Consider the following 22932-nt stretch of genomic DNA (forward strand, 5'->3'; position numbering starts at 1 on the left):
AACTTCCACCCACAGAGACTCAGTAGATAATCCCTCCATGGCGTCCACTTTTTCTGCAGCTGTGACACTATCTCTGATCAAAAGTGCCACGCCCACACTTCTTTTGCCTCCCTCCCTGTCTTTTCTGAAAGATCTAAAACCCAGCACTCTAAGTAGCCATTCCTGATCCTGAGCCATCCAAATCTCTGTAATAGCCACAACATCATAGCTCCAAGTACTGATCCACGCTCTAAGCTCAGCCACTTTGTTCATAATAGTTCTTGCATTAAAATAGACACATCTCAAACCACTGGTCTGAGCACATCCCTTCTCTATCATCTGCCTATCCTCTCACCCTGCCTACAAGCTTTCTGACTTTGTGAGCCAGCCGCCCCTTCCTCTGTCTCTTCAGTTTGGTTCCCACCCCTCCCCAGCAATTCTAGTTTAAACTCTCCCCAACAGCCTTAGCAAACCTCCTTGCCAGGATATTGGTCCCCATCGGGATTCAAGTGCAACCCGTCCTTTCTGTATAGGTCACACCTGCCCCAAAAGAATTCCCAATGATCCAAAAATCTGAATCCCTGCCCCCTGCTCCAATCCCTCAGCCACGAATTCATCCTCCACCTCACTCTATTCCTAAACTCACTGTCACGTGGCACAGGCAGTAATCCCAAGATTACTACCTTTGAGGTCCTGCTTCTCAACTTCCTTCCTAACTCCCTAAAGTCTATTTTCAGGACCTCCTCCCTTTTTCTACCTATGTCATTGGTAACAGTATGTACCCCGACCTCTGGCCGTTCACCTTCCCACTTCAGGATATTGTGGACGTAATGAGAAACATCCCAGATCCTGGCACCTGGGAGGCCAACTACCATCCTCATTTCTTTCCTGCGTCCACAGAATTACCTGTCTGACCCCCTAACTATAGAGTCCCCTATTACTGCTGCTTTCTTCCTTTCCCTACCCTTCTGACCACAGGGGCAGACTCTGTGCCAGAGGCATGACCACTGTTACTTCCCCCAGGTAGGCTGCCCCCCCACAACAGTATTCAAACAGCAGTACTTACTGTTAAGGGGGACAGCCACAGGGATAGTCTCTAGTATCTGCCTCTTGCCCTTCCCTCTCCTGACTGTTACCCACTTATCTGTCTCCTGAGGCCCCAGTGTGACTACTTGCCTATAGCTCCTCTCTATCACCTCCTCACTTTCCCTGACCAGATGAAGTTCATCGAGCTGCAGCTTCAGTTCCCTAGCATGGTCCCTAAGGAGCTGCAACTCGACGCACCTAGCACGGATGTGGCCATCCGGGAGGCTGGGAGTCTCCCGGACTTCCCACATCTGACACCCAGTACAGAACACCAGCCTCATAGACATACTTCCTGTTTCTATTCCTCACAGGTAACCTACCTCGCCTCGACCCATTACACTGGACAACAACGATTTTGCTTCCTGAATACCTTTAGGTGAATTTTGGGCTACTGATCATGAAAATCACCATGAAATTTCCCTATCACGCACCATTTTTTGAAATCGCTTATGTTTATTATTTCACTTCATAATTCAAGTCAATTAAAATGTTGCCCTCAGTGTAAGCTGAAAAGTTTCCTATCTTGCCCAGGCATGCTTGGGCATGCTTAGGCAGCACTAGCAGGACTGGTTTTAGTAATAATTATTGGGTTCAGGACTGTAAGGATGGAATGTGCTATCACCAGGCACAAAAATTTCTATGAAGGTTTTTGATATTTGTGACAGATGCTTCCCAGAGTAACTGATGCCAAGATTAAGGAAAGCATTTTTGTTGGTCCACAAATCAGACAGGCAATTTGAAGAATTTCTAATAGGACCGGAGAAAATAACATGGAAGGCATTCAAGGAAGTTGTTGAAATTTTTCTCAGCATCTACAGAGTACCAAACTACATGCAGCTAGTTGAAAGCATGCTTCAAGTATATAAAATCATGAAATGCAACATGTCACTAAAGATTCATTTTCTGCATTCCCATTTAGACTTCTTCCCTGCAAATCTTGGTGCTGTTAGTGGCGAGCATGGTGAAAGGTTTCACCAGGACATTGTAATCATGGAGAAACGATACCAGGGCAACTGGAATCCATTAATGCTGGCAAATTATTGTTGGACACTTAAGCGAGAAGCCTCAGACACTGAGTACAAATGAAAATCATTAACAAAATATTTTTAACTTAGTTGACCTATTGCAAAGCATCAGCACCATTATGCAATTAAACACATTATATTCAATAAAAATTAATTTGTTGTTTCTCCAAATTCCTACGTGATACAAGTAGTCTGAAATTATATTTGTGTTCATCTTCAAGCAGTCTATCATAAACAAAAAAAATTCTGAGGAAGCAACACTTCTGAAAAAACTTGTTGTCCAATGTTATCGTCAAAGCCCTGTTCAGCCAAAGCTCTCCTACTCTGTCTCCTTCTACTCTGACACCCGCTCTGTAAAGCTGTCTCCTTTTAAACTTCGCGCAGGTCTAACTTGCTGGTGTCCACGTGCTTGCGCAGTCATCCCTCGATCAAACCGCTGAAGAAAAATCGGTCTCCTTTTAAATTCTTTGCGCTGGTCTAACTTGCTGACGTCCACACGCTCGTGCAGTCGTCCCTCAATCAGAACTTTACTGTCATCTTCAAAAATATTTTCTACCCAATTGTTAAAACTTAAATTCAATTTTTAAAATTGAAATTAAAACATAGTGTCATTAAAAGTTATAAATACAGTAAATCTGTCAGATTGTGACAGAAACTCAAATAGTTTATGTAACAGTCTCAATAAAACCGCAGTCTCCATGAGAGCACTTTCTTCAGGTCAGCGGGTTATATGTTGTGGGTTTCAATGATGATCACGAATTTTAAGCAACGAATCTCAGTTGAAACTCTAGTGCATCAATGAAAATGTACTACATTGTCACATTCTCAAGCATCTAAACACAACTTGGTAGCATTTATCATTCATACAACATCACTATAACAGTTGATTATTGTACTGACAATAGGATATTTATTGCTTATTTTTTTCCATTTTGTATTTGCACATTTTCTTGTCTTTTGCAAACAAATTGGTGTGGTCTTTCATTGCTTCTATTATGGATTTATTGAGTATGCCTGCAAGAAAATGAATCTCAGGGTTGTACATGGTGAAATATATGAACTTTGATAATAAACTTATTTTGGACTTTGAAGTTGGTATTATTTTTGACTTAATGTTTGTCATAGCTGGAACACCACCATCAAGAATGCTTACTGTGCTATTCCACACCCTCACATTGGGAAGTCTGATCACCTGGCTGTACTTCTACTCCCTGAGTATAGGCAGAGACTGAAGACTGCAGCACCAGTAGTGAGGACCAAGAAGGTATGGAGAAGGGAAGCACAAAAGCGTCTGCAGGACTGCTTTGAATCGGAGGACTGAACTGTATTCAGGGATTCATCTTCAGAACCTGGATTAGTATGCTGCAGTTGTTGCCAACTTCATTAAAACCTGTGTGGATGAGTGTGTGCCTACAAAGACTTACTGTACATTCCCAAACCAAAAGCCGTTGATGAACTAGGAGGTACATCATCTGCTGAAGGCTAGATCTGTGGCATTCAAGTCTGGCAACACAGGCCTGCACCAGAAAACCAGGTATGATTTGCGGAGGGCTATTTGAAGGGCGAAGGGACAATTTCGAACAAGGTTGGAGGTGATATCAGATTCATGGCAGCTCTGGCAGGGACTACAAGACATTACTTCCTACAAAGCAAAATCCAATAGTATGAATGGCAGCGATGCTTCACTACCACATGAACTCAATGCCTTCTATGCACACTTTGAAAGGAAGAACACAACTACAGCTGTGAAGATCCCTGCTTCACCTGATGACCCTGTGATCTCTGTCTCAGAGGCCGATGTTAGATCTCTTTAAAGAGAGTGAACCCTTGCAAGGCAGAAGGTCCCGCTGGAGTACCTGGTAAGGCTTTGAAAACCTGTGCCAACCAACTAGCAGGAGTATTCAAGGACATGTTCAGCCTCTCACTGCTATGGGCAGAAGTTCCCACTTGCTTCAAAAAGGCAACAATTATACCAGTGCCAAAGAAGAATAATGTGGACTGATTTAACGACTATTGCCCGATAGCACTCACATCGACAGTGATGAAATGCTTTGAGAGGTTGGTTATGACTAGAATGAACAACTGTGTCTGCAAGGTCCTGGACCCATTGCAATTTTCCTACTGTCACAATAGGTCAACGGCAGATGCAATCTTCATGACTCTTCACACGGGTTTAGACCACCTGGACAACACAAGCACCTACGTCAGGATGCTGTTCATCAACTATAGCTCAGCATTTAATACCATCATTCCCACAATCCTGATTGAGAAGTCATAGAACCTGGGCCTCTGTACCTCCCTCTGTAATGGATCCTCGACTTCCAAACTGGAAGACCACTGTCTGTGCGGATTGGTTATAACATATCCTCCTCGCTGACAATCAACACTGGTGGACCTCAGGGGTGTGTGCTTAGCCCACTGCTCTTCTCTCTGTATACACATGACTATGTGGCTAGGCATTGCTCAAATACCATCTATAAATTTGCTGATGATACAACCATTGTTGTTAGAATCTCAGGTGGTGATGAGAGGGCGTACAGGAGTGAGATATGCCAACTAGCGGAATGGTGCAGCAGCAACAACCTGGCACTCAATGTCAGTAAGACGAAAGAGCTGATTGTGGACTTTAGGAAGGGTAAGACAAAGGACAGCGGCTATAGTTGATTAGCAGTTTGAAGTGATTTGGCATGTCAACAAATACACTTAAAAACTTCTACAGTTGTACTGTGGAGAGCATTCTGACAGGCTGCATCACTTTCTGGGAGGGAGGGGCTACTGCACAGGACCAAAAAAAGCTGCAGAAGGTTGTAAATCTAGTCAGCTCCATCTTGGGTACCTACAAAGTACCCAGACATCTTCAGGGAGCGGTGTCTCAGAAAGGCAGCATCCATTATTAAGGACCTCCAGCACCCAGTGCATGCCCTTTTCTCACTGTTATCATCAGGTAGGAGGTACAGAAGCCTGAAGGCACACACTCAGCGATTCAAGAACAGCTTCTTCCCTTCTGACATCCAATTCCTGAATGGACTTTGAAGCTTTGCACACTACCTCACTTTTTTAATATACAGTATTTCTGTTTTTTTGCACATTTTTAAATGATCTATTCAATATACATAATTGATTTACTTGTTTATTATGTTTTATTTTATTTATTACTAGCTTTTTTCTCTCTCTCTCTGCTAGATTATGTATTGCATTGAACTGCTGCTGCTAGGTTAACAAATTTCATGACACATGCCGGTGATAATAAACCTGATTCTGATTCTGAACAAGGTCTGAAGAAAGGGCTCAGAGTGGTAATGGAGCAAAGAATTAAAGTGAAAGGTGAATTATAATGGTGGGGTAGAGTTCAAAAGCCTCAATGGATCAACAAGTCAGGTGACTGACTCACAGGACCAGAGGTTCAATGGGCTTAGTAGAACAACAGTTCTGAGCTTGTACCAGCAGTCCAAAGCAATGTGACAAGGAGTGGGTGGGGGTGTGAAGCAGGAAGCTGTTTGCAGGAGGTAACAAGGAAAAGGAAAATGAGGAAATTATCTTGGATGTAATTGTGATGGGGGCAACAAAGGCCTGGAAAAATTTCCAAAGTGACATAAAATAACCCAAATAGTCACAAGAGTTAGTATGATATGCGCTATAATTAGATACCCAAAGTAATGTGATAGTGGTGGAGGCAAACACTTCTGACTGCATTGTTTACAGGAGGGAATAGCATAGAAAAGAAAACTACTGGGGAAATCATGGAGATGTTTTGAGTCAGACTATGGTTCATGAATACTTTTATACCTATACAAAGGAGTCATATGTTGGAAGGTACAAAGATGAATCAAGCTCATTGGAGTTCAGATATATAATAGTAATAATTATATTTTAGATGTTTGCTATGGATCCCCAAACAGTGAGGATGAAATTGTGCACATATCCCCAAACAATGAGAGTGAAAAGGGCAAGGACAAATAGAAAATATTTGCAAAGATTTTCAAGTAACAAAAGTTCAAAAATATCCCATCTTGTAAAGGATAAAAAAAATTAAGTGGTTGAAGGGACTGTACAGACATCCTGGGCCTTGATAAAGTATTCCACCCCACAATTATTTTCACATTTTACTGTCTCATTTTCTAATTTTAAAATATATTGAAGTAGGATTTTTTGGCTGATCTGTAAAACATTGTACATGACATAAAATCAAAAGAAACATTCCAAAACCTGTCAACAATTTACTAAAAATTAAAAACCAAAATTGCGAGGAGGAAAAAATTCACTCATTTGTAATTACTACACCTGCTTTCCTCAGGTGCAATACTACTTTATCAACTCACCCAAGTTGTTGATGTAGAAAATTGGAGGAACACCTTTTTTCAAATGAATTCACAAGAATAAATATCCCATTTCTGTTAAGTCCAAGAATATGGCAGATACTCAACAGACCAAACAAAATGAAAGCAAAAGAGCATTCAATACAATACTAGGAAATAATAATAGAGAAGCCCGAATCTGGGGAACGGTACAAGTTCAGCTCAAAGGCACTGAACATACCTCAGAGCTCAGTGCAGTCTATCATGAAAAAGTGGAGAAAATACAAAACCACAGCTACACAGCCTAGATCAGGACACACCTCTAAATCTGTCACTAGCGAAGAATTGTTCTTGTAAGAGAGGCTAGTGTGAGGCCAACAGTCACTCTGAGTGAGCTGCAGAAGTTAATAGCTGCAACTAGAGATGAAATTCATGGCTCCATAATCTAAGGCCTTGCACGAAAAGGGTAATTTATGGAATAGTAGCAAGAAATAAGCACTGACATTATAAAAAGCACATCCTTACCCATAAGGACTTCACAAATCATCATTTAGAAGATACCGTAAAGATGTGGAAGAAGGTCTTATAGTCGGCTGAGACTAAAGTGCAACTTTTTGAACTCAACACTAAGCAGTACGAATGTGTGGCATAAACCTAAGACTGTGATTTAGCCGGTTAACACCATCCCTACGGCAAAGAATGGTGGAGGCAGCAGCATGTAATGGGGATGCTTTTCAGCAGCAGGAACTGGAAATCTGGACAGGACGGATGGAAAGATGAAAGCTGCTAAGTACAGACAGATCCTGGGTTAAAGAAAAACCTGCTAGCCTCTGCCAGAAAGTCTAAAATGGGGTGGAAGTTGTCTTTCAGCAGGACAATAAACTAAAGCACACTGCCAGAGCAACCATGAAGTGGCTTCAAATGAAGAAAATTGATGTTCTTGAGGAACCCGATTTAACATCTCCAGCAAGACCTCAAGATTGCTGTCCACTGCTGCTCCCCAACTAACCTGGCACAGCTGGAGCAAGTTTTCAAGGAGGAATGGGCAAATCTTGTTCCATCACATTGTGTAAAGCTAATAGAGCTTATCCAAGAAGACAACTGGGTGTGATAGCTGCAAGAGGCAGTTCAATTGAGGATCAAGCATCCAAATGCTCCTGAGACAAGTGTAGGGCCAGGGAGATGGTATTTCCCGTGGGTTGAGGTTGTGTGGAAGTCTGGAGCTAATACAGCCATAAGCACTTCACGATGGTTAAAAGTCAATGCCTCTAAGTGGTAGTACTTTAGACATATTATTTTCTTAGATACTAGAATTATAGTGGCTTTCTTAAAGCAGGTAGAACCGCAGATTGAAGCAAGGAGAGGTTAAAAATGTCTGCAAATACTCCTGCAAGCTCTTCTACACAGGATCTAAAGACACAGCCAAGGATACCATCCAGCCCAGAAGCTTTCCACAGGTTCACGGTCTGGAAGATTGATCTTGTGTTCGTACTGGAGGCAATCGGGGACCCATTTCCACAGCTACACAAGAACTCAGAAGAACTGATCCACAAGGAGGATCCACACCTCAGCCTTTGCTGTTTAGACCTACTGGCAAAAGCACGACTTGGGCCAGCATTGTAGAAGAGCCAGGCAGAGGGGTTGCAGGGAGCTGAAGGACATTGTGAAAAAGAGAGGTGCTAGACTATTGATTTATAGTTAGAAAGCCACTAATTCATTTTACATCACTCAAATGCAGTAAGACAATAGATCCAGACCTCAAATGTTCCAGGTTGCTGAGGGAGGCGAGTGTAGAAACGAATACAATTTCAATGCGACAACAAAGAAAGCTGGAAATAAGGCAATATCTTTGTCAACAGAAACAGGAGTGGGAGGACCTATAAAGACTGAAAATGAAACTGTGTGCACACGCACCTGTCTGTCTGTGTCTGTCTGGACATGTCTGCATGAGCTTGTGGTCTGTGTGGGGGGGGGGAAGAGAATTGGAAGGTAATAGTGATTGAATGACAAGAGTAACAATAGTAAAGAGGACAATAACAGGACAACAAATACATAAAGGATTAGCTGGAAAGAGCTTTAAATGACAATAGCAGAATGAGAGAGAAGTATAGAGGGAGTACATCATGGTGTAAAAGAGAAAACTGGGACCAGGTAATGATTATAGATACTGTTTTAAAATTTGATAGAGTATTCCATAACAGGCCGACTAGGAAACTCTTTTCCTTATGCAGTTCCTCAGGATTGACGGCAACATGCCTCCACTCTGATTTTGTGGTTTGAAGATGGTAGATGTCAGGTCTCATTGGGAAAAACAGACTCTTCAATAGATGGAGAAGGAGGTTGTCTCTGGCAGAGAAGGTATTGGTAGTTTGTATGCTATTGTAGCGATGTGCTACACACAGAGCTAGAAATAATGACATGCAGTCTGTAAATTGCACTCCAGACTAGTTTATTCAAACTTCACGGCACTGGCTTTTACACAGTTCCGTTCCCACCTCTCCAGGCGGAATGATGTCAGAGGTGCATTACAAAAGTCTTTTCCCGCGCGCAGGCTTTCTCCCCTTGCAGGTGAAGAAGGCGGCCCAGCGCCATTTTGGGGCTGGCCTCTCTGCTGACGTGCATGCCATTTTGTGAGCCAGTTCACCTGCGTAAAAAGTGGATCGCCACATAACTCCACCCCCCCCAAGAACCAGCGATACACCCCCCAATGTCCACAGTCTGGGTCAGTCTCTGTTTAGGCGGTCTGCCTGTGCGGCGGTGCCTGAACCTTGACCGGCTGTGCCAAGTTCACATGGGCCGGTTTGAGTCGGTCCACCATGAAAACCTCCTTTCTCCCCCCAATGTCCGGAACGTAAGTGGACCTGCTGTTCCTGGTCACCTTGAACGGCCCCTCGTACAGCCACTGTAGCGGTGCCCGGTGTGCGCCCCTTCATACAAATACAAACTTACAGTTCTGCAGGTCTTTGGGCACACAGGTCGGGATCTGTCCGTGCTGTGAAGTCGGTACGGGGGCCAGGTTGCTGAGCCTTTCGCGTAGTCTGTCCAGGACTGCTGCGGGTTCTTCTTCTTGCCCCCTTGGGGCTGGTATGAACTCTCCTGGGACGACCAGGGGTGCGCCGTACACCAACTCGGCCGACGAGGCGTGCAGATCCTCTTTGGGTGCTGTGCAAAGTCCAAGCAGGACCCAGGGAAGCTCATCCACCCAGTTAGGCCCTTTCAGGCAGGCCGTGAGAGCCGACTTCAAGTGACGGTGGAAACGCTCCACTAGTCTGTTCGACTGTGGGTGGTAGGCAGTTGTGTGGTGTAGCTGTGTTCCCCACAGGCTGGCCACAGCCGACCACAGGCTGGAGGTGAACTGGGCGCCTCTGTCGGAGGTAATGTGGACCGGTACCCCGAAGCGTGCTACCCAGGTTGCAATCAGCGCTCAGGCGCAGGAATCAGCAGTGGTGTCGGTGAGCGGGACCGCCTCTGGCCATCTCGTGAACCAGTCTACCATAGTTAGGAGGTACCGCGCTCCTCGTGACACTGGCAGGGGCCCCACGATATCCACATGAATGTGGTCGAACCTCCGGTGGGTGGGTTCGAACTGCTGCAGCGGGGCTTTGGTGTGCCGCTGCACCTTGGCTGTTTGGCACTGTGTTCATGTTTTGGCCCATTCGCTGACCTGTTTGCGAAGTCCGTGCCACATGAACTTGCTGGAGACCATCCGGACGGTTGTCCTGATAGATGGGTGCACCAAGCCGTGTATGGAGTTGAAAGCTCGCCGCCACCAGGCTGCCGGGACGATGGGGCGAGGTTGGCCGGTAGCCACGTCACACAGGAGGGTCCTCTCACCTGGGCCTAAGAGAAAGTCGTGCAGCTGCAAACCTGAGACTGCAGTCCTGTAGCTGGGCATCTCGTCGTCTGCCTGCTGCGCCTCCGCCAGTGCTGCATAGTCCACCCCCTGGGATAGGGCCTGGACAGCTGGTCTGGAGAGTGCGTCCGACACAACGTTGTCCTTTCCTGAGACATGCTGGATGTCCGTCATGTACTCGGAGTATAAGACAGATGTCGCTGCTGGCGGGCCGACCAGGGATCAGATACCTTCGTGAACGTGAAGGTCAACGGTTTGTGGTCCGTGAACGTGGTGAACAGCCTGCCTTCTAAGAAGTACCTGAAATGCCGGATTGCCAGATACAGTGCCAACAGCTCCCGGTCAAAGGCACTGTACTTGAGTTTGGGTGGCTGTAGGTGCCTGCTGAAGAACGCCAGGGGTTGCCTGTGCCCCTCGATGAGTTGCTCCAGCACCCCACAGACTGCTGTGTCGGATGCATCCACTGTGAGGGCGGTTGGAATGTCCGTTCTGGGGTATACCAGCATCGCGGCATCTGCCAAGGCTTCCTTGGCTTTAACGAAAGCAGCCGTGGCCTCTTTGTCCCAAGTACTGTCCCTGCCTTTACCCGACATCAGGGTGAACAAAGGGCGCATGATACGGGCTGCTGAGGGGAGGAAACGGTGGTAGAAGTTCACCATACCAACGAACTCCTGCAGGCCTTTGACCGTGTTGGGCCGGGCAAAGTGGCGGATCGCGTCTACCTTGACGGGCAGAGGTGTTGCCCCATCTTTGGTAATCCTGTGGCCCAGGAAGTCGATGGTATCGAGACCGAACTGGTATTTGGCCGGGTTGATCGTGAGGCCAAAATCACTCAGGCGGGAGTAGAACTGGTGGAGGTGGGACAGATGCTCCTGACGACTACTGCTGGCTATGAGGATGTCGTCCAAATAGATGAACGAAAAGTCCAGGTCGCATCCCACCGCATCCATTAGCCACCGGAACGTCTGTGCGGCATTCTTCAGGCCAAATGGCATTCGGAGGAATTCGAACAGGCTGAACGGGGAGACAAGTGCTATTTTGGGGATGTCTTCAGGGTGTACCGGGATTTGATGGTATCCCCGGATGAGGTCTACTTTGGAAAAGATGCTTGCCTCGTGCAGGTTTGCTGCAAAGTCCTGTATGTGCAGCATGAGGTAACAGTCTGGAATTGTAGCCTCGTTCAGTCTGCAATGGTCACAGCATGGTCTCCAGCCCCCAGATGCTTTGGGCACCATGTGCAGGGGGAGGCCCATGGCTGTCGGGCCGCTATACGATCCCCAATTCCTCCATCCTCTTGAACTCCTCCTTCGCCAGGTGGAGCTTGTCCGGGGGGAGCCTTCGTGCGCAGGCGTGGAGGGGTGGTCCCTGGGTCAGAATGTGGTGCTGTACTCTGTGTCTGGGCATGGCTGCCGTGGACTGCAATGCTAGAACCGATGGAAAGTCCGCCAGGATTCCGTTGAATTTGTTGTCAGACAGCGTGATGGAGTCCAGGTGTGGGGCCGGCAACTTGGCTTCACCCAGGGAGAATGTCTGGAAAGTCTTGGCATGGACCAGTCTTTTCCCTTACAAGTCGACCAGCAAGAAGTCCACCCCCAGGAATGGTTGGGCCACAGCGGCTAGTGTGAAGTCCCATGTGAACCGGCTGGCGCTGAACTGCAGCTGCACTGTGTGGGTGCCGTAGGTCCGTATCGTGCTGCCATTTGCAGGGTCGTGGGTCCTGGCTCCTTGTTGCAGGTGTCGTACCCCGTCGGAGGCAAGACGCCGATCTCCGCTCCGGTGTCAACCAAGAAGCGGCGTCCTGACTGTTTGTCCCAGACGTACAAGAAGCTGTCCTGGTGGCCAGTCGCCGTAGCCATTAGCGACGGCTGGCCCTGGCGTTTCCCGGGAACTTGCAGGGCGGGCGACAACGGCAGGCTTCTCTGCCCCACCGCTGATGGTAGAAGCACCACTGTTCATTGGCCTCCTCACTCCTGTCTCTGGGTTGCATTGCCGGGCCTGGTCTGGCCTGCTATTGGGCGTGTGGCTTGGTAATCTGTCCGATGGACACCCTGCCCTCCCTCTTGGTTTTCCACAGCACGTCTGCCCGGGCCACCGCCTTCCAGGGGTCACTGATATCTGCGTTGGCTAGTAGCAGATGTATGTCCTCGGGCAGTTGTCCTCATCCTCGGACAGTTGTCCTCAACCTGGGCGGCTGTCTCCTGGTCAAGGGAATTCACCACATAATAGTAGTGCGTGGAATCAGAGGATATCTGCCAAATCTGGAACTGGGCTTCTGCTTGGTCAAACCACACGCGTGTTTCCAGCGTCCAGAAAGTTGGCAGTTTTAGCGAAACTGCGTGAACAGATGAAGAGTCGTTCATCTTTGGTCCAATTCCCATTCGGACCGTCCGGGTCACCAATGTAGCGATGTGCTACACACAGAGCTATAAATAACGACACGCAGTCTGTAAGTTGCACTCCAGACTAGTTTATTCAAACTTTGTGGCACTGGCTTTTACGTAGTTCCATTCCCGCCCTCTCCGGGCAGAAATGACGTCAGAGGTGCATTACAGAAGTTTCTTCCCGCGTGCAGGCTTTCTCCCCTTGCTGGTGAAGAAGGCGGCTCCGCGCCATTTTGGGGCTGACCTCTCTGCCGACGCGCACGCCATTTTGTGAGCCAGTTCGCCTGTGTAGAAAGTGGGTCACCACACTATATGTTTATTCTGATGCTTACATGAGACTTCTGTGTTCTCCAAGGGTTCAAGGTACTCAATATCATCTCAAGTAGCCCTTCTCCATTTTGAGCATCCCAAGTACTGGAAATCCCAAGCTTTAGTAGGAACATAATATTTTTCTAAGGTTTCAAGCACATGCTTTAATCTTCTCCAGTCCACCTGGTAATTGTTACCTGTGACAGAACTCTGATAGGATAGGTATTGGGAGAATCCAGTGTGATACAGATGACTAACATGGCCTGCCGAATGAGGACAACTGAATGTAACCCTGGAAAGAACACAAACATTCATTTGTGTAACAGAAACATGTTGTCGGGGGACGTCACGTGATGACGTAGGATCGAGACGCTGGAACCCAACTCTCCCGTAAAAAGTTAATAAATTAATGTCTAAATGAAGAAAAGTTAGTCAATACTTTCTAAAAGTTACTTATAAACTACTCCAGATTGTGTCAAGCTATGCCTCAAGGAAGGAAGATGAAGAAAACTAATACCGGGAAGACTACGCAAGTTGGAACAAGAACAAGGCCCATGTCTACCGAGGAACTGCGGTCTCAGGTACATTATACCACCGGCGATACGGAACAGGAGACTGCTGCAACATCGGTCATTTCTAAAGGAAAAAACCATCGTAAACTGCGCAAACGCGAAGGATGGAGCATGCGCAAACGGGAGCAACAAGAACTACAAAGCCCAGCTACCACTGCAACTGAAAGTGATAGCGAATCGGAGGGAGAGTCAGATCTTCCGGAAAGATCAGATGAAGAGGGAGTTAAAAGTCCTTCTAGAAATATAGAAAAGACTTTGAGGCAAATAATGTGTAAATTAGACACATTAAAAGTAATTAAAAATAATCAAAAAATACTCGGAAAAAAAAGGACCAATATGGAGATTATGCTTGATAAAATGACAAAGAGACAGGAAAAAATGGAAAAAAGAATTACGGACTTGGAAACTACAACAGAGGACATGGTTGAAAGAATGGACAAAATGGAAAATGAAAATACTGCTTGGACATCAGAAAGAAAACAATTTATGGGAAAAATTGATAAGCTTGAAAATTTCAGTAGACGAAATAATATTAAAATTGTTGGACTTAAAGAAGATATAGAAGGAGAAGATTCAATAAATTTTTTTCAAAAATGGATCCCTGAAAAATTGGAAATGGAAAGAGAAACTCCAATTGAGATCGAAAGGGCTCATAGATCCTTAAGGTCAAGACCTCGAGCTGATCAAAACCCACGATCAATTTTGATAAAATGCTTACGATACCAAGACAAAGAAAAGATCCTGAAGGCCGCTGCCCAAAGTGCCAAAAATAGAAACGGGCCACTGATGATAGCAGGGAAACCAGTTCTTTTTTATCCTGATATAAGTTACAACCTGTTGAAGAGAAAGAAGGAATTTAACCCAGCGAGAAAAGCCTTATGGGAAAAGGGTTATAAATTTACAATGCGTCATCCAGCAACACTGATAATTTTTTGGAGGAGGGAAAAAAATTTTTTTCCGATTATCGAAAAGCGGAGGAGTTTGTACAAGAACTTCCATCTATTTGCTAACTACACATAGAGGCTTCCAAACGTAATGGATTAAAGATGAAGATAGACCCAACGAACAGAAGTGATGGACATTTATGGATATTATAGAAGAGAAAAGCAAAATTTTAGAAATACTAAATGAGAATAGTATTTTTTTTTTCTCTTCTTATACATATACTTTTTTATGTTGCAGGGGGGCTGGGGAACTTTGGATCGGTTACTGCGGGATTCACGTGTGTAATCATGGCGGTTGCCATGACCCGTACAGCAGAGGGGGGTAATGTTGTGGTTTTTTTTTCCACAACATTAGTAGGGGGGTATTTTGTTTTTTTCTTTATATTTTAATTTTCTTCTATCTTTTTGCCTGGATGATTGGTGGGGACACACATAGCAACATGGAGATTTTTATAAAGATTTCCCAGGCTACCACGAAAGTTGAAAGATTAGGTATTATTATAGATTGGAGTAATATAATAAAAAAAATAATGACTAATCTACTAAATTTTTTAAGTTTTAATGGAAATAATTGGTTACTTGGGGAAAGAAATAAATATATATACTAAAGTTATTACTAACTCCATGGAGCATGTGGGGATCTTCCAATGTCCAGGCATTCCCTTTTTTTTTCTTTCTTTCTTATTTTTTTAATAGGGATGTTAGGGGGGAGGGGTTAAGGGGAGGGGGGCTGGGTAACATTTTTTTTCATACACATTTATTCTGTAACTATTTGAAAACAATAAAAAACAAAGAAACATGTTGTCAAAGGGATGATAATAACTTGGGTATAAAATGGTCTAAGGGACAGGGGTCAGCCAATACTGATGTAAATAGATGTTTTAAAACTGAGGACAATGTTCAGCGAGGCCCCGATGAGTTCAGTACCGGTTTGATCACTTTATTAGGTCTATGTGCAAAAGGTCTGGACATTGGAAAAAGGAACACATCTTCAAAGGTTATGGATATTACAAAACTTGCCACTGCACTACTGAATGGGGAAGAGTAGACTTCAGGGAGTATGGACTACATCTACACCTAATTTAGCTATACTATTTTCAAATTGGTACAAGGCTAGTGACTACGTCAATAATTAAACTATGTGATGATTAGTAACAAAACAAGCAATTTGTGATAAACTTTTACAAGTAACTGGTTAGGCCTCATTTCTGATCAGCACACATTAAAGGATGTCAATACCAGACAGAAGTTTACCATGATTACAGAAGAATATGAGCGAGTTTACTTACACAAATTTTTTTTGTTAGTGCAGACAAGGTTAAATTGAGACTCAAAAGGAAACTGAAAGAAATTATCTTCATTGATGGAACTGTAACTGTTAAGACCCAGAATACACTATTAAAGGTATTGTGGAATCAACTTCACAACAACCTTCAAAAGAAAATTAGACAAGGATATGCAAGGACCTTTGAAAAGGACTAATTTGCTAAACTATGCAAATTATCTGTAACTAATCTAAATAGCTCTTTCAACAGACATCTGCACTCAAAGACTCTGCAATTCTATGATCAGTACAATCTCCCTTTTCATTTGTTCCTTTTTCAGTCTACAATGTCCCTGCTTTCAGAAATATCACAAATGAAGATTTTGGATATGGTTGGTACACATATTTCTTTCAATAGTACAATTTTTGATGAATTCTTGAAATGCTTTGCAAGAAGCAGACTATAGCAAGCAAAGAGGAAAAACAAATCTTATGCTGAATTTTAATCCAGTGCAATACCAAATAGCCTTAGACAGACTAAGACAGATGGGACTCTGGTGAAAAATGTGTTAGTAAATTTCCATTTAATAGAATATAGGCCTAGAAATATGGACTTGATGAATTGCTTTTCACAAAAGTGAATGCATGAAAATCAATTTCTACACCCCCTCACCAAGAGTAAATTGCAACTACAATCATTCCCGGTCAATCCACACCATTGCAAATTAAAAGAAAGAAACCATAATTAATTGGTAAATAATAATCAACTAATATGCACAGTACCCCTTGAACTAACCTGGGCACGTCTTATGTACGTCAATGCTTCCTTTGTGTGCTCGGGTGGAGCAGATGGATGACCAAGTTCAGGAAGCCTGTGAATTAGAAAAATAGTCAATTTCTCATTGACTTTGAAGGAATACAACAAAAAAAAAATTCTGGGAATTATAAGTAGAATTTAAATCCAAAAGTGCTAAATGAAAGTGTCTGAGGAATGCAAAATCAATTATTATGTCAGTCTATGGCATACTATTAGAGCATCTGTAATGCAGAAAGAATAATTTTAAAACCTATTGAATGAAGGTAATCAGACAGATTTGGGTATCCTTGTACACAAAACAGAAAGATATTATGAAAATGCAATAAGCAATTAGTAAGGCAAATGGTTAAAGAAAAAGATGCCTTGCTGCAATTGAACAGATCTTTGACAAATGTGGAACATCATGGGCAATTTCAGTGACCGTAATCAAGCAGGGATACACTTGCTTCGTTAGAGTGATTTATAAGATGAAACAGTGGTCTTATGAGGACAGCCGAGTTGGATAGGCCTACGTTCACTGGAAAATAAGGGAGAAATATACTCGTTGGAATAATCAAAAATTATGCAACGACAGAACAGCTGAGAAGTTCTTTCTCCAGACTTGTGAATCGAGAACTAGAGCAAATTTTCAACATAGAGGCAAGCTATTTAAATTGGAGATTAAAACAAAGTTCTTTACTTAGAATCTAAGTCTTAGATGGTTTTTAAATCATACTAATTCTCTACTGTGAATAAATCAGTTGATGAATACATTCCAAGTCAAAATAAATTATTTTTGAGTTTCAAATGGAATAAAGAGAAACACTAAATCTCATGGAGTAAGTGGTTAGGTCAGTGAAGAACTATGAAATTATTCAATATAAAACAGTCTTGAGGAGCTATGTGACCTACTCCTGATTTTACGTTATGGTATTTAGCATGCCGGGTAAACTCCTTTCTCAGACAGACAACTAAATGAAAGATGACTCCACAGAGCTGCTGGAGGAGGGAACACTGAAAAAACAGATATAATGTCTACTCATGATTCTTATTAAAAGTTATTCAGTCAGCTGCATGATAAGAACACTACATACCCAAGCACAAGAGATTTCATTTACACAGGGGCGTCAGCTCAACTCGGGGGATATTCTATCTCTGCCAGGCGAGGTGTGCGGCAGGGTGATCCTCTCTCACCGTTGTTATTTATAAAGTTGTCAAAGAACTTCATACAGAAATTTAGTAAGGTTTCACTAAAAGGCCAAAAAATTTCTCAGTTAAATTGATCAAAATCCCCGGTTGCAATACTCTGTTTCTCTAAGCTGGAGAGGGTTCAAAGAAAGTTCATGAAAATTATTCCAGGATTGAATGGCTTGTCATATGAAGAGCATTTGATGGCTCTGGGCCAGTATTCACTAGAATTCAGAAGAAAAGGGGTGACCTCATTAAAACCTATTGAATAGTGAAAGGCCTTGATAAAGTGGATGTGGAGAGGATGTTTCCTATGATGGGAGAGTCAAAGACCAGAGGGGACAGCCTCAGAATAGAGGAGCGTCCTTATAGAATGGAGATGAGGAGGCATTTCTTTAGCCAGAGAGTGGTGAACCTGTGGAATTCGTTGCCACAGGCAGCTGCGGAGGACAAGTCTTTATGTATATTTAAGGCAGAGGTTGATAGATTCTTGATTGGTCAGGGCATGAAGGGATACGGGGAGAAGGCAAGAGACTGGGGCCAAAAGGAAAATTGGATCAGCCATGATGAAATGGCGGAGCAAACTCATTGGGCCAAATGACATAATTCTGCACCTATATCTTATGGTCTTCTACTTATAATTCCCTTACAAAGATCAACTGTGTTTATTAAGCCTTCACCATCATCTTCAAGCTGGCATCACCACTGTTTGTGCCAGTGTCTTTACCCCATCTTACATTTCTTTTTATCTTTTGGCTCCTTGCACCTTAAAATATCTTTGATTGCAACTTTTCCCAGTTCCAATGAAAGATCATTGACCCAAAACATTTACTCATGTTTTTCATTCCCAGTGATAGTGGGTGATTTTTCCAACATATTCTATTTTTAATCAAATACTACAAACTACTGGGAAACATATGCATAGCAGCATTGGTGCAGCTTTTTGATCATATAGACGTTAAAGTTTGTGTTGCATCTTCTAAATTGCCCTGTTGGAAAAATGGCCATGTTGTAGCGATGTGCTACACACAGCGCTGAAATAACGACACACAGTTGGTAAGTCGTTTCGAGACTAGATTATTCAAACTTCGGGGCGCTGGCATTTAATCCCTAGCGCCCACCCTCTCCGGGCGGAAATGACGTCAGAGGTGCATTACCAAAGTCTCCCCCCGCACGCTGGCTATTTGTGAGCTGGTTCGCCTGCGCAGAAAGTGGGTCGCCACATAACCCCCCCGAACCGGCGATACACCCCCAATGTCCACAGTCTGGATCAGCCTCTGTTTTGGAGGTCTGCCTCTGCGCCGTGGTGCCTGAACCTCAACCGGCTGCGCCAAGTCCACATGGGCTGGTTTGAGTCGGTCCACTGTGAAAACCTCCTCTCTCCCCCCAATGTCCAGAACGTATGTGGACCCGTTGTTGTTGATCACCTTGAACGGCCCCTTGTACGGCCGCTGTAGCGGTGCCCAGTGTCCGCCCCTTCGTACAAACACAAACTTACAGTCCTGCAGGTCTTTGGGTACATGGGTCGGGGTCCGTCCGTGCTGTGAAGTTGGTACAGGGGCCAGGTTGCCAAAAGTCCAGGACTGCTGCGGGGTCTTCCTCTTGCCCCCGTGAGGCTGGTATGATCTCTCCCGGGACGGCCAGGGGTGCGCCGTACACCAACTCGACTGACAAGGCATGCAGATCCTCTTTGGGCGTTGTGCGAATTCCAAGCAGGACCCAGGGAAGCTCGTCCACCCAGATAGGTCCTCTCAGGCGGGCCATGAGAGCTGACTTCAAATGACGGTGGAAGCGTTCCACTAGTCCGTTCGACTGTGGGTGGTAGGCAGTTGTGTGGTGCAGCTGCGTTCCCAACAGGCTGGCCGCAGCCGACCACAGGCTGGAGGTGAACTGGGCGCTTCTGTCGGAGGTAATGTGGGCCGGTACCCTGAAGCGTGCTACCCAGGTTGCAATCAGCGCTCAGGCGCAGGAATCGGCAGATGTGTCGGTGAGCAGGACCGCCTCTGGCTACCTCATGAACCAGTCTACCATAGTTAGGAGGTACCGCGCTCCTCGGGACACTGGTAGGGGACCCACGATATCCACATGAATGTGGTCGAACCTCCGTTGGGTGGGTTCGAACTGCTGTGGCAGGGCTTTAGTGTGCCGCTGCACCTTGGCTGTTTGGCACTGCACGCACGTTCTGGCCCAATCACTGAGCTGCTTGCGAAGTCTGTGCCACGCGAACTTGCTGGAGACCAGCCGGACGGTTGTCCTGATAGATGGGTGCGCCAAACCGTGAATGGAGTCAAAATCTCGCCGCCTCCAGGCTGCCGTGACGATGGGGCGAGGTTGGCGGGTAGCCACATCGCACAGGAGGGTCCTCTCACCTGGGTCTAAGAGAAAGTCCTGCAGCTGCAAACCCGAGACTGCAGTCCTGTAGCTGGGCATCTCGTCATCTGCCTGCTGCGCCTCTGCCAGTGCTACATAGTCCACCCCCAGGGACAGGGCCTGGACAGCTGGTCTGGAGAGTGCGTCCGCCACAACGTTGTCCTTTCCCGAGACATGCTGGATGTCCGTCGTGTACTCGGAAATGTAGGACAGATGTTGCTGCTGGCGAGCCGACCAGGGATCAGACACCTTCGTGAACGCGAAGGTCAACAGTCTGTGGTCCGTGAATGCGGTGAATGGCCTGCCTTCTAAGAAGTACCTGAAATGCCGGATTGCCAACAGTGCCAACAGCTCCCGGTCGAAAGCACTGTACTTGAGTTCAGGTGGTCGTAGGTGTTTGCTGAAGAACGCCAAGGGTTGCCAGCGCCCCTCGATGAGCTGCTCCAGCACCCCACCGACTGCTGTGTCGGATGCGTCCACCATAAGTGCGGTCGGAACGTCCATTCTGGGGTGCACCAGCATCGCGGCATCTGCCAAGGCTTCCTTGGCTTTAACAAAAGCAGCCACGGCCTCCTCGTCCCAAGTAATATCCTTGCCTTTACCCGACATCAGGGTGTACAAAGGGCGCATGATATGGGCTGCTGAGGGGAGGAAACGGTGGTAGAAGTTCACCATACCAACGAACTCCTGTAGGCCTTTGACCATGTTGGGCCAGGCAAGTGGCGGATCGCGTCTACCTTGGCGGGCAGAAGTGTTGCCCCGTCTTTGGTAATCTTGTGGCCCAGGAAGTCGATGGTATTGAGACCGAACTGGCATTTACCAGGTTGATCGTGAGGCCGAAATCACTCAGACAGGAGTAGAGCTGGCGGAGGTGGGACAGATGCTCCTGGCGACTACTGCTGGCTATAAGGATATCATCCAAATAGATGAGCGCAAAGTCCAGGTCACGTCCCACCGCATCCATTAGCCGCCGGAACGTCTGTGCGGCATTCTTCAGGCCGAACGGCATTCGGAGGAACTCGAACAGGCCGAACAGGGTGATAAGTGCTGTTTTGGGGATGTCTTCAGGGTGCACTGGGATTTGATTTGACGAGGTCTACTTTGGAAAATATTCTTGCCCCGTGCGGGTTTGCTGCAAAGTCCTGTATGTGCGGCACAGGGTAGCAGTCTGGAGTTGTAGCCTCGTTCAGTCTGCGGTAGTCGCCGCATGGTTTCCAACCCCCGGCTGCTTTGGGCACCATGTGCAGGGGGAGGCCCATGGGCTGTCGGACCTCCGTACGATCCCCAATTCCTCCATCCTCTTGAACTCCTCCTTCACCAGGTGGAGCTTTTCCGGGGGGAGCCTTCGTGCGCGGGCATGGAGGGGTGGTCCCTTGGTCAGGATGTGGTGCTGAACCCCGTGTCTGGGCATGGCTGCCGTGAACTGCGGTGCCAGAATCGATGGAAAGTCAGCCAGGATTCTGGTGAATTCGTTGTCCGACAGCGTGTTGGAGTCCAGGTGTGGGGCCGGCAACTTGGCTTCTCCCAGGGAGAACGTCTGGAAAGTCTAAGCATGTACCAGTCTTTTTCCTTGCAAGTCAACCAGCAGGCTGTGAGCTCGCAAGAAGTCCGCCCCCAGGAGTGGTTGGGCCACGGCGGCCAGTATGAAGTCCCACGTGAACTGGCTGGCACCGAACTGCAGCTGCACTGTGCGGGTGCCATAGGTCCATATCGTGCTGCCGTTTGCGGCCCTCAGGGTGGGTCCTGGATTCCTGTTGCGGGTGTCGTACCCTATTGGGGGCAAGACGCTGATTTCTGCTCTGATGTCGACCAAGAAGTGGCGTCCCGACTGTTAGTCCTAAAAGTACAAGAGGCTGTCCTGGTGGCCAGCCGCCATAGTCATTAGCGGCAGCTGGCTCTGGCCCTGGCCCTGGCCCTTGCAGGGCGGGCGACAACGGCGGGCTTCTGTGCCCCATCGCTGGTGGTAGAAACACCACTGTTCACTGTCCTCCTCACTTCTGCCTCTGTGTTGTGTGTGCCCCCCTGCTGGGCCTGGTCTGGTCCACTGTTGGGCGCATGACCTGGTAATCTGACCGACGGATGCCATGCTCTCCCTCTTGGCTTTCCACAGCACATCTGCCCGGGCCGCCACCTTCTGGGGAATCGCTGAAATCTGCGTCGGCCAGCAGCAGATGTATGTCCTCGGTCAGTTGCTCTAGGAACGCTTACTCGAACATGAGGCAGGGCTTGTGTCCGTCAGCCAGGGCCAGCATCTCGTTCATCAATGCTGACGACAGTCTGCCTCCCAAACCGTCCAGGTGAAGCAGGCGGGCACCCCGCTCACGCCGTGAGAGGCCAAAGATCCCAATGAGCAGCGCTTTGAATGCTTCGTATTTGCCTTCTTCCGGGGGCGACTGTATGAAATCCGCAACCTGGGCGGCCGTCTGCTGGTCAAGGGCGCTCACCACGTGGTAGTAACACGTGGAATCAGAGGATATCTGCCAAATCTGGAACTGGGCTTCTGCTTGGCTAAACCACACGCGTGGTCCCAGCGTCCAGAAAGTCGGCATTTTAGCGAAACTGCATGAACAGATGAAGAGTCGGTCATCTTTGGTCCAAATCCCGTTTGGACCGTCGGGGTCACCAATGTAGCGATGTGCTACACACAGCGCTGAAATAACAACACGCAGTCGGTAAGTCGTTTTGAGACTAGTTTATTCAAACTTCGCGGCGCTGGCATTTAATCCCTAGCGCCCGCCCTCTCCGGGCAGAATTGACGTCAGAGGTGCATTACCAAAGTCTCCCCCCGCGCGCTGGTTAGTTGTGAGCCGGTTCACCTGCGCAGAAAGTGGGTCGCCACAATGTGTATGTTAAGCACCAACATTAGTTCA

At 46.4% G+C, this 22932-nt stretch overlaps 1 protein-coding gene across 1 annotated transcript in view; it reads right to left on the reverse strand.

Annotated features, from left to right (window-relative positions):
• The window catches only part of tbc1d19 (TBC1 domain family, member 19), a 136444-nt gene that overhangs the window by 92046 nt on the left and 21466 nt on the right, over positions 1-22932 (reverse strand). Inside the window, exon 4 of the mRNA XM_073064869.1 lies at positions 16505-16580. Coding sequence (XP_072920970.1) covers positions 16505-16580 — 76 coding nt within the window. The remainder of the gene's footprint in view (positions 1-16504; positions 16581-22932) is intronic.

The sequence above is a fragment of the Hemitrygon akajei genome, chromosome 13 (assembly GCF_048418815.1).
Source record: "Hemitrygon akajei chromosome 13, sHemAka1.3, whole genome shotgun sequence".
NCBI lineage: Eukaryota > Metazoa > Chordata > Chondrichthyes > Myliobatiformes > Dasyatidae > Hemitrygon > Hemitrygon akajei.